The following is a 13,198-nucleotide window of genomic DNA, read 5'->3' as shown; positions in this document are numbered from 1 at the left end:
CTCTTCCCTCTGGTCATGTGGACAGAGAAATAACCCGTCATTCTTTCTTTGATTTTCAACATTTGTGTAGTTGGAGAGGATGGAAGCCCTGGAGGGACATTTCCCTTTACATTTCAGTAAGAACGAGACAGTGGAAGGCAGTAGACAGGTGTGCTCTACTGTGATTTTTAAGTTGAAATTGAAAAGTTATGAATTACTCTTGAGGAGACTGGACTAAAACGAGGAGTCTATTTTTGACAGCATTCAACAATCACAGTCCGAGTCTGTCTAACTCCATGGGCATGTGGAGACACATGACTTCAGCATCAAGAGTGCAGCTTTTGGTGCCGTTTATAGCAGACATTTTTCTTGGCTCATTATATTAATGTGCAAAGTAACTTTATATTTCCAAGATAATATTGACGACTACCTGATTTTAAGAACATAACCAACATAACCTGGTCATGTCACCTGATTATGGAGAACACAAAGTAATTAACTAACTAAATAAATGCATGTATGTATGTATAATATAAGGGGCGAGTGAGAGAGAACTTTACTTGAACCGACCGAATCAGTCGAATGAATGACTAAACGACTCCCTCATTAAAACAGTCATTTGCCGCCACCTACTGTTGCTTTAATTTCATATTTAATAGTATCACTGCATTTCATTTGTATGGTAACAACTCTACAGTTTCATATTATTCTTAACTGATTTTAAATGAAACAATGTAAAAATATTATGTGAAAGATGACACATTTAATAAGGTTATGGGGAAAAAATTTATAAACAGTGGGAAATTACATCTGTTTTGTTTTACACAGCTGTGTTTTGTTATACACAGAGTTAAGTGAGAGAACATCTGTATTTTTGTATTAGGGATCATGCAATATGTACTCTCCAGAAGTCAGTACAGTAGTTTTTTTTTTATTCCACACATTTAATGGGAGAGAAAACCAGTTGGGGAGGGCTGTAATGGAAAAAGAAAACCAGACAAGGTCAGTCAGTCTGCCATATTGTATGACCACTCCTCTGTCCCTCCCTTTTTCTCTCACTTTTTCCCTCACTTTCTTCACCTTGTCTCTCAGCCTGTCTCTCTCTCCCGGTGTGTCTGACCTGTCTTTTTTTTCTGCTCCTCTACCATTTTGCTTCACCAGTAAGCCATGAAGTAATAGTAACGATTCCAATTCTCCTCCAAACTAAGAGGCTAATGCAATTCAATGAACTGCAGGAAGAAAGAAAGGACTTAGTTAATCCAATCAAAGACTATGGGCCAAAACAGATCAGTCAAAATGATTAATTATTATATCAGCGTTCATACAAACATTCCCTTAATCACAAAACTGATTTGTTGGCTAATAGAGACACTGAGTTATTTCATCATGTACTTCTGTTATGGTACAATAGTGATGCTGTTTGCTTTTGTTTTGGATGAGTAATGAGTGTTTCCCCACCTGTTTTCCACATTCGCTCTCTTCCTGCAGGTGTTTTAATGCTTTTTTTTGCCTCCAAGGCTGAGGTTAATTTAGTAGCATCTTTTGTTTGTTGCTAACCAGAAAAAACAAACTCATTTTTCTATGCAGTGGAAAGGAAGTCACAAAACTTTCACGATTTTCAAGGTCTTTAATGGCACAGCATTTTGCACCCCCCACCCCCCCCCCAATCAGACAGCTTTTAAATCGCGGCAGCCCCAGAGTAATCACAGCTGTCTGAGCCAGGTGTGAAAGGCCAGAGGTTCAAGGAAAACTGCTGCGAATTAATCGCACAATAGGATCTGAGAAAATGCTGTAATATGTGTGTATAATGTGCATAATAATGAACACAAATCCAGCTCCAAGGCATTTAACCCTCATCTTACCCGAGGCTACGGCTGTTTAGCCAAATTACTGCAGGTGTCCATGAACATGAGCCAACCAAACAGTAATTTCCAACATGGACACAGTTATTGGAGTTATTATTATTATTATTATTATTATTGTATCTCCTTTACATACCTGGAGCTTTGCTGATTCCAGCCAAAATTCAAATCAGAGCAGAGGAGAAAAAATAGCTTGATTAGAATCAACCTCATACCGGGAATGGGGTTGAGCAAGATTCAGACATGAGGAATTTCACAATTTGGCAAGGTTCTTACACTGCAAAAAAAAAAAAAAAAAAAAAAAAAAAAAAAGTTTACATATTTGTCTTATTGTCCAGTAAAAACATGTACAATATGTTTACAATTGTGTAAGATACAGGTATATAATGTTTATTTGGACATTTAACCATATTAATACTTCAGTACTGATATCATATAAATACCATGGAATGTACTGTATGAATATGATTATCATATTCTGCATTAAATGAATTTGGTGTTTTCACTCAGATATGTAACAAGTAGTTGTAAAGTTTTAAGTTTATGCATTTACCAGACACTTTAATCCAAAGCGACTTACAGTACATTTTTTACCTAACATGTGTTCCCTGGGAATCGAACCCATAACCTTGCGTTGCTAAGGCAAAGCTCTACCAATTGAGTCACACGAACAGGAATGACAGTAAAACATTGTGAGATTGTAAAGTAGAAGTACTGAAAAGTTTTGTTTTTTTTCTTTTCTAAAACATACTCTAGTAATCTTTTATTTACACCTTTAGGGGTAAGGTAAGGTGAGGTACTTTATATCATCCTTGATGTGCCATATTGTGTACAGTTGGTTTTATATTTTGAATGAACTAGTTAAAAATCACTAAATACATTTATATGTAAATATGGTCACTATCACGCGTTTAGTTTGGTCCTCAGTGACATTTATAAATCCACTCTCTATGTGGATTTATTCTTCATTGTTTACATTGTCTTTTCTCTCATTCTAATCTCGGGCCCTCAGAAGTCTCCTTTTGCTTTCTGGGTCAAGAATCCTCCCAGCTGCATTATTTATAACAAAGGACTTGCTCTTGGATTATTAGGATGATGTATATAAAAATGGAATAAATCAAAAATCCCACACAAACACACAGAAATAGGCATGCTCTTATTCTCTTCGGAAGGATTTCCATCTAATCAAATAAAGGCATCATCCGTCAGAAATGCAGTGCGGGGCTCAGAGCTCAAACAACACAATGCTCACATGACAAACATAAGATTTGCGCTAATGCCAAGACCTTGAGCCAAGCAGGGAGATTAGAATGGTTGGATTGTTCAAGCAATCCTGAGTCGCTCTAAGCTGTAGTTACTCAAACAAATGAGATTGTACTCCAGGCGGGGTGTGTGTGGAGCTGCCTGGTCTGGCTGCTCTCTTAAGCAAACCTTCCCGACACAGTTCTCAGATACTGACTTTTGTTTTGTTTTAATTCTGCATTGTTTCCTGCTTATTTGACATTTCCTGGTATTTGTGTAGAGACTTTGATTAGCTGTTGCTGCTTGAAGTTCATCGTTTGTTCATGTGTCAAACTACAAACTACTGTCCACTTCAATACCACATAGGAAGTAAATTATCTTTTGAGTGCACATTAAAGATGTGTCTGAATATGCATATATTTATTTCAACATAATAATAATAATAATACATTGTTTTGTTTTTTTATTATTAACATTATAATAAAATTATGAGAATGTGGACACACAAATGAAACAAACAGAAAGTGTTTTTGAGAATTGGAGCTGGGTGATGCTCTCTCTTCTCTAAACCGTAGCTGTGACAATCAGTAGACGATGTTGTGACTGCTTGAAGCCAATCAGTCAGTCGATATGAAACCTCGTACACTCTAACCATTCGTTTTCTCCATTGTTCTCCCCCTTTCTGTCAGAATCACACTAAATGGGATGAAAGTGTCCCGGCCCGATGTGAGAATCGGCCGCTACAGGATGATCAAGCATGAGAGAGACAAGCACAATGAGCCAAACCCCCAGAGGTAAGACCCTTTTCTCCCTCCACCTCATCTCTGTGTTGTGTGAATACAGCCTGAATGCTTTCTAGTTTGTTGCATTGCAAACTTTATCCAGCTTTTGCAACTCGGTTGCCTGGATCTGCAAGATAGTTTGATCTTTAAGACCTATTCAGCCTCCTAAATATGATTGTGTGTGTTGATGCCAGCTGGCGGAGGTTCTTAATGCATGAATAGCTCAAACGTCACTGGGTGTAAAATAGCCCAATCAATAAGCCCATCCGCGGACGCTGGGCTGCGAGCCAGATCGTTCCCAGGTAGAAAAGCTTCACAGCAGAGCAACTAATTGCAAAACGATTCCTGCAGTTGCAGGTTGGTCTACTGTTTCTTGGTGGTTGTCAATCTTTGGAAAGCGCTGAGCGAAATGGCGAGATGGAAGCAAAAGAAATGCCATTAAAAGTTAGGATTGGTCTTTTCTCTGGTAGGAGGTTTCACTCAGCTCTCACTGTGCAAAGATAAGAGTCAGTGATTTATTCTCTTTTGCTCAGTTTCATTCTCATTCTTTTTTTCCCCCTTGATCTCTTTCTCATTCACTCACTTACTGTCTTTCCATTTATGTCCTGCTCTTCCTCATTCTTTTTGTCTTTTTTCCTACAAGTGGCTCAGACAATTGAAGTAATGAGCGCGGCCCACCCCGAGAGCCACTAGCGCATGCTAAACTCATTTTTGCTGGAGAGGACAGAAGAACGCTGGGTAGAAATGAATGGGGTGTCTGTGCTGAAGTTAATGAATTGAAACATGTCACGCTAAACCGGGTCGTTTGTCACAGACAGGTCGTTTGTTTGTGTTCTGTCTCAAATGGGAAAAAAGATGCGGAGTCGATTGCTGAGATCCACATTTGGTACAAGCATCAGACCGGAAAATGTGTACTTTATTGTTTGCGGAAACATTTTTTTAATGCTCTTCAATTAAGCCAGTGCTCCTCTAAGGAAACCTGAAGGTTATATACTTAAATATTAAGTATTTATTATTATAATTGAAAATATTTTTCCTAATTGTTCACTGAAATTTCTTTTTTTAAATGCTCTTCAATTACCACAAGGCTCCTAAGCTTATATACTTATTCAATAAATATGTATGTAAGTCAGAAAAAGCTTTACTTTAGTGCACCATTTACTCTAAGTGTGCTAACATAGTGACTCCACAGACTGATGCAGACATTGGCTCAGTGACAATCAATATATCAGGAAGTGCGGTCAGAGGTTGATGAATCTCGACGGCATCCTCTGAAACACTCTGACTTCACCAAGGCTGATATAACCCTGAGTCACAGCTCAACTGGGAATCTGATTTATAATTGATTAGCGCCATAACGGGAATAATGGGAAGTCGTTTAGAGTATGATCCCTTCCTCTCTAGATTTTATTGCCTCCATTAGAGGCTTGTGGGGGATTATTCTAAAATGGCTCTTTTGTATGTGATAAGAGGTTTAGTCTCAAACATAACTGCCTCTTAAAACTGAGCTGGAAATTTGATGGAGAAAGCTGATTCGGGGAATGCCGTGGGTTACTGGATTTTATTTATACAGTTGTGTTCCCCATACATTCTGTGATAATATATCAATTTTTTTAAATGATAATGTGTGTTTTTAAATGATAATGTATGTTTTTGTAAAGGGCAGAGTTGTGGTAACTTCAAGTTGCCGGCTATTTAAGTTTTGTCTTGTTTTATTTTCCTGTCACACAGGTTTAGGTCATTTTGTTTTTTAAGACTTGCTGCATGGAGATGAGTAAGTGGCTGCGTTCTCCAAGCAAACCCTTATTTAAAAAGAAGAGTTGTTGGACTTGATGAATGGCTGTCCTCTCCTCAGCTCTGTTACTACCACAGCCATCTTTGTTTAGTCACTCCGCAGAAGAGCATCAGCCTTCATAATGAGATGTTTTGCACGCCGGAGGAACCAGGCTTCTATTCATCAACTTTCCTTAGTGCTGCTGCACACCGGTCCACATGAATTTTAATTCTAGTTCAGTGTGAGCCCTTTCAGATACACTTATTTCATTCAAGAGGTGTACATTAATCATTATCTGCAGACTCTTTAATGGCCTTCATGGCACCTACATTGATATGGAAGTTGATAGCTGCACATAAATCAAACTACCCTTTAACGGACAACTTGAACTCTCTTTCCTACTTTTGTGGCATTTTTCAGAGTAGATGTGCTATTTGTTAAAACATTTCTTCTTTGGTTGAGACTGAAATGTATATCATTTTAGGTGTCTTAAGGGATGGAAGGTTAAGATGTAATGTAAAACGCTGCTGGAGAAGCAGAGCTGCTGAATACTCCTGTACTTTTCTTTTTTAGCAGAGCTCAGTGAACTTAAGTAACTTCTAATTTTAATGATAAACCATGGGAGTCTAAAACTCTCATCATATCTCTGTTTCTCTTGTCTTTCAGTGCCTACAGCACAAAGCTTGTTTTTTCCTTCTTTTTTTATCTGTGTCACAGTGAAAAACTCTCCTTTTATGTAACTTAAGTGTTTAAATATGGTCAATGTGGTTTATAGGGTTAATGTCTGTTTTGATTCCGATGAAATCTTGTGAGAGCTATTTGTTTTTCCCTTGCAAGAATGATGCTCTGTGCACCTTTATAAATGTGATTTCACCCCCTGCTGGTTGACACTGGTATGTAAGTGTATGCAGTCATCCATATTATTATATTTACATTTATTTGAGATTATCATTTGTAAGTGACTTACAAGATGTGTTTTATTAGCCTGACCATTCGTTTGGAGACAAACAAGTGCGTTCTAGCTCCAAAACATTTCCAAAAAGAAAACAGTTGTTTATATTATATTTAGTGATGGGTCGTTCGCGAATGAGCCGACTCTAAGAGCCGGCTCTTGTAGGTGAACGACGGGAGCTGGCTCGCATATATGAAGAGCCGACTCTATTTAAAAAAAAATATATAGCCTATAGAAATTAAATAATTAGGTAATAATGAAATAATGGATGCATTTTATTTTATTTAAAATAAATGACTAATTCAAAGAACAAAAAAAATATTATATTTTGACTGTCTGATCAGCCTCACGTCACATTCTGTTCCTGTCAATCATACACGAGGTGTCAACCAATTATACGGCATGAGGTAGGGGCCGAGCCATCACACACACACACACACAGTGTCAAACACGGTGGAAATGAGAGGAAAAACACAACAGCTTTTGAAAACAAAACAAAAGCAGAAAAATGAGTTGGAAGCACAGCCGCCTTTTTAAATCATTTTAATGATCATTAGCCCCTCGAAAATAAGGCAGCTTGCATTTCTGAATGCAAATCTCTCATAAAATAAAATTATGATCAGCATTGTGTGTGTTTTCATGCTAGTTATACAAAACATAACTAGTGAGATAGTTCATGCTGACTATATAACATGCCAAAAAAGAGGGACCAGTTTAATCCTTTCAGTTATTTATTGTTCTTTAATATGGGTTCTATTATGTTGTTCAGATTCAGATTGTATTTGTTTTGTAATGTTGTTTCTATATATTCGAAAGTTGAAATTTAAATGCAAATGTTTAATAGTATTCTTTTTTCATAACAAATCAATGCATTTTTAAAGAAATTGTGAGAAATTGTGAGTATGATTTAATTTAATAATTTAATTAGAATAGTTTTCACACCAATCATAGTCAAAACATTATTGTTTTTTTAAAGAGCCGTTTGTGAGCCAAAAGAGCCGGCTCTTTTCAGTGAGCTGAGTCAAATGAGCCGGCTCACGAAAAAGAGCCGAAATGCCCATCACTAATTATATTATTATAATTAATGTTGTTTATATTATATTATATTATATTATATTATATTATATTATATTATATTATATTATATTATATTATATTATATTATATTATATTATATTATATTATATTATATTATATTATTATAATTAATGTTGTTTATATTATATTATATTATATTATATTATATTATATTATATTATATTATATTATATTATAGTTCCAAAGCTATATGTTATTCTTTCCTTGAAATACAAAATATGAATTTTGAAAGAAACCACTTTCTTTTTTCTTTTTTTAGAGTGAACATGGGCTTTCAAGCTCCAGAAAGACATAAAAGCACTATAAAAGCACCAAAAAATAAGAAACCAAATTATATTTTTATAATTATATGTGTTTTTCTTCTTCATTACCCAACAACCCAACATGAATGCTTTGAGCTGATAATCTTAACTTAAAGCTCTCAAATCAAAGAGGCGCAGGTTATGGAGTTTAGTTATGAAACAGTGTCATCGAGGTTATTGACTTTTAACCTTCACCATGGCTGCCATATTTAATCTGAGAGCGGGAGATTAAGAAAGTGAAGATTATTAGTCTGTTAAGACTTTTATGGTTAGAAAAAAATGTGCTTAACATATGTTAAGATGTATGGTTTGTTAGGATCGGTCAATATTTGGCTGAGATACAACATTTTTATTTGAATATATTATTCAATATAATATAATTATATAATATTTGAAAATCTGGAATCTGAGAGTGCAAAAAAATCTAAATACTAAGAAAATCACCATTAAATTTGCCCAAATGAATACTTAGCAATGCATATTAATAATCAAAAATGTAATTTTTATATAATTACAGTAGGAAATTTACAAAATATCTTTATGGAACATGATCTTTTCTTAATATCCTAATGATTTTTGGCATTAAAGAAAAAAAAAATATATATATTTTTTTTGCTATTTGTAAAAATATACCCCAGTGACTTAAGACTGTTTTTGTGGCTCAGGGCCACATATATGGTTTATTTGCACTGCTTTATTGTCCTTTATGAAGATGTACTGTAATTTTTAAGCCCTTTTGTATCCTAAATGTTTCTGAAAACCATGACGCAGCTAATACTGTTTGTGTTTCTTCTTCTTTTTCCAGGTTCACTAAGATCCAGAACACCAAGAACACCATGAGGAAAGATGGGATCAGCTCACTGATGTACAGAGTGGTGTCTGTGAAGAAATACCCGCTCTACACCAACATTTCCGTAGAGATCGGCAAGCCTCCTCCTAGACCTCTCAAAGGATAGAGAGCAACTGGGTCTTGACCGAGGATGCCGTGACCTTCTTAAAGTTCAGCGCACAAACACACACACTCAAGCTCTGCCCAGGATCACCTTCCTAAGATAATGCAGTGAAATGCTGAACAGGTTCGTTCTCAGGAATACGTGGAAGCTTGATGTGGATCCATCGATGTGCTGTTGATTCATATGCTGATCCAGATCAAGATGTGCAGTGTTTAGAGGAACAGGAATATTATCATCATACTCCACTGGCTGTTTTATTCAGACCTTGAGGATCAGTACAGGATTTTAGGCTCTTAACGGGAAGGTTGTTGAGTTCTGGTTTTGGTAAGTGATGTTTATCTGCGAAGAACAGCCTGGTCAATTGATGTAAATCAGTCCGAACATACACTACTCTACATTTCAAAAGCGAATGTGTCTTTGTACCTGCGATGCTTGCAGCGTTCAATCTCTTCTTTCGTTTCTCAGATGTTGGTTGATCATGTGAGGTTGATAAATCAGTGCTTGAGTTGGCTCCTTCGGATTGTGTCCATATCTCTCTCTTGCGCTTTTATGTTGTTTCCTCTTTTGGGACTAAGCTGAAGTTCTCACTTCTCAGCATTTCTGGGGGTGAAACCCTCGTTGGGATGTCTTCTTGGGAACTTGGGGGACAATTTTGTGTGTGATTAGACTGGATCTGGACTAGTCCTACAAGCACATGACTGTGTCAGTCAATCTGGTACGAATGGCTGCCTTGTAGATGCCTGGAGAAACAGCGGTAACATTCGCTGAGAGTTGAGGAGCTTCTGCAGAAGTTACTGATGATCAGACCTCTGTATCATTCACCACCTGCTCAATACTGACTGTGCTACAAGCCACTCTTTCTTTGTTTACTTTGATTTGCCTGAAAGATTCATATTTAGATGTCATATATCAAGGCTTTTTTTAAAAACTTGAAGTATGAAGTTAGCAATGAGTGCTTTGATCAAATAATGCCCATATCATTCAGAGTCCAGGGTCCAAAATCAACATTTTTCCACACCTTTCAATTCAAGTGAATTAAAAACATTCACCATAGTAATTATTTCTTACAGGCTATAACTCATATTGCCATTTTTTTATTTAAAAAAAAATGTGTGTCTCTAACAAAGGAATTGTTATTAGCTGTCTTTTATGCATATTTGTAAGAGCACAGTTCACCAAGAAGTTTGTTCGGCCTTAACTGTGCAATAATAACGAGAAGTCCTATAATTTTGTTCATTTATATTTTTGTTTTGATAGCTTAATATGAAGATTTTTTATAAACTACCCTTCAAATGTTTGGGGTCAGTAAGATATATCTGAAGAAATAACACTTTTAGTCTATGAATGCTTCTACATTTTTATAGTTTAAATTTCAGATAAATGCTCCTTAGAATTTCTGTTCATAAAAGATGAATTACATGTATGAAAATTCATAGCAGCACAGTGTTTTTAACGTTGGTAACAATGAGAAATGTTTCTTGAGTGCCAAATCAGTTTATTAGAATGATTTCTGATGCATCATGTGACTGGAGTAATGGCTGCTGAAAATCTATCACAGGAAATCAATTAAGAATATGTTAAAACAAATATATATATATATATATATATATATATATATATATATATATATATATATATATATATATATATATATATATATATATATATATTTCCAATTCTAATAATATTTCACAATATTACTGTTTTACTGTATTTTTGATCAAATAAATGCATTATTAGAGACTTATTTCAAAAACATTAAACAATGTTACCAGCCCCACACTTTTCAACAGAGTTCAGGAGGACTGAAAACGTCAAAAACATAAATCTAGTTTCCATAATTTTCATCATCTGTCATTTTCATGTTGATTTTCACTTGCACTTGGTGTTTGGCTAATGTTAAAGGGTTAATAGTTCACCCAAAAATGAAAATTCTGTCATTAATTAATCATCCTCATGTCCACATGAAATTTACACATCTCCAAACCTTTAAGACCTTCGTTCTGTAAGACCAGAAATTACAATATTTTTGATGAAATCTGAGAGCTTTCTGACCCTGCATAGACAGCAAGGGAACTATCAAGTTCAAGACCCAGAAGGGTAGTACATTGTTAAAATAGTCTATGTGACATCATTGGTTCAACTATAATTTTATGAAGCTACAAGAATGCATTTTGTGTGCATAGAAAACAAAAATAACAACAATCCTTCTCTTCCCTGTCACTGTCTGTCCTCTATTCACTTCAGACGCATGCCAGAGATTGTCTCACTATTACTATTGGAGAAAGCATAATGGTCAACTTGGATCATGTGTGCCTTAATAACCAAACACATTACAGCCTTGATGTCACTGAGTTTCAGTCAGAGTTGTGCGATACTCTAGTGCTGTTTACGGATACCATAGGAATGAATGTGAAATTCTGTAAACTGAATCCAACTTGTCGCAAGAAGTCAAAGACTTCAGCCAATAGGCTGTCGGTTCATTAAATGATAAGCTATTTCTCTAAAAAGCTGTTTATTCAGCGTAGTGAAGCCTCTACTCCATTGACATCAATAAAAAAATAAATAAAAAAAATAGCCTGATCTCCTTTTGGACCTACTGGCAAAGTGGAAGCATTAGCATCAGCAGTTAACTGTTTTTTTTTGGGGGGGGGGGGGGGCTAAAAGTTGCAGGCTTGCCTTCTAGTGGCTTTGTATAATGCATATGCATTGTAAACATGGTAGTCTTGTGAATGGCAGCGGACAGTTAAATAGAACAAATAAAGTATTTATTTTTGTTTTCTTTGCACACCAAATGTATTCTTGTAGCTTCATAAAATTACAGTTGAATCACTGATGTCATAAAGATGTCCTTTCTACCGTTCTCGGTCTTGAACGTTTTAGTTGTGTTGCTGTTTATGCAAGATCAGAAAGCTTTCGGATTTCATCAAAAAAAAATCTTAATTTGTTTTCCGAAGATGGACGAAGGTCTTATGGGTTTAAAAAGACATAAAAGGTGAGTAATTCATGGCAGAATTGTCATTGTTGGGTGAACTATCCCTTTAATTTTGGACCCTGTGTTCTCCTCTTCTGAATGATCTGGACTGCATTGAACTGCTTTTATTTACAATACTTTGCAAGCCTCTTAAAGATGTTTTACCGTTCCTTATTCCTTCTTCACCTTTTATTTTACAGCCTGAAAACACCAAGCTGATGCCTTCAGATGTTTTATGAGGGGTAAATGTGAGGGGAGTTCAAGCTCTTTTTTTCTCTCTTATCGGCTTTTCTGCACCATGTGTGGACGGTTCTTTGTGCTATCAACAATTCTTTCAGCCCAGCACAGAGGAAGTCATTAATGAGAGCCCAGTCACTCTCTCTGTCCTTTTTAAAATACACATCTCCTAGTCTTTCCCCTCATGCCTTTCATTTTAGCCTCACCAACTCATTTCATTTCTGTGTGTGCATTCATGTTGTCTTAACTGCTGACCCAAGCAGTCACTAACGTTGTTTCCTTTTTTAAGTAATTTATCACCTCTGTCTCATGGGTACCATGACCTGCAGTTATAAGTGCATCACTTTTGCAACACTGATTTTACATTGGTCATCAAGCAAAATAACGGTTAATACTTACCTGATGCAATATTGCCACAAGCCCATTGATTTTGCCTGTAATAATAGCCTTAAAAGTTGACATCCATAGTTACCTTTATTTGAAAGATGCCCACTGTGTGCAAATAGTTGAGTATATTCAAAACTATTCATTGATCATATTCAAATCTTTTTTTTGTGTTTACTATAGCTGTGACCTGCATTTTAAGTGCCGAGAAATATTGTTGTAGAATGCAGTGAATCCTAAACCTTCAACACAAATGGGATTTCATGCCAGTATCCTTATTAAAAAGACATTATGCTTGTCCTGAAATGTCTTGGCAAATGAAATAGAAATCTGTTTCTGTTGGAGCAAGATGAGATTATTTCCTTTCTCGAGGTTATGTATCAAGGCGTGTATTAAATTGAAAGAAATGTTGCAGAGTGCATGTCATTTACATTATCTTAATTTTTTCAAAATGAAAAATGCAGTCCACATGGTGTATACTGTGTGAGCAAAACAAAGTTCAACATATTGAAGTTCTCATGTACATTGTTGCACGTAATCTTTTAGGCCTGATACAGCATAATAATCTCTAGTCATTCTTCTGAAACTTATTTCGATATCTCTCAAATTTAAAGGTGTACTTAGTTATTTTTTATTGGTTGCACTGATTGATATGGAAG

At 35.8% G+C, this 13,198-nt stretch overlaps 1 protein-coding gene across 1 annotated transcript in view; it reads left to right on the top strand.

Moving 5' to 3' along the window:
* The window catches only part of b4galt2 (UDP-Gal:betaGlcNAc beta 1,4- galactosyltransferase, polypeptide 2), a 99,085-nt gene extending 88,598 nt beyond the window's left edge, over nt 1–10,487 (top strand). The window contains exons 6-7 of the mRNA XM_026288184.1: nt 3,773–3,877; nt 8,797–10,487. Of these exons, the coding sequence (XP_026143969.1) occupies nt 3,773–3,877; nt 8,797–8,947 (256 nt within the window). The 3' untranslated portion in view covers nt 8,948–10,487. The remainder of the gene's footprint in view (nt 1–3,772; nt 3,878–8,796) is intronic.
* The last annotated feature ends 2,711 nt before the right edge of the window (nt 10,488–13,198 follow it).

The sequence above is a fragment of the Carassius auratus genome, chromosome 2 (genome assembly GCF_003368295.1).
Source record: "Carassius auratus strain Wakin chromosome 2, ASM336829v1, whole genome shotgun sequence".
Taxonomy (NCBI): Eukaryota; Metazoa; Chordata; class Actinopteri; order Cypriniformes; family Cyprinidae; genus Carassius; species Carassius auratus.
This window is presented reverse-complemented; position numbering and strand designations above follow the sequence as displayed.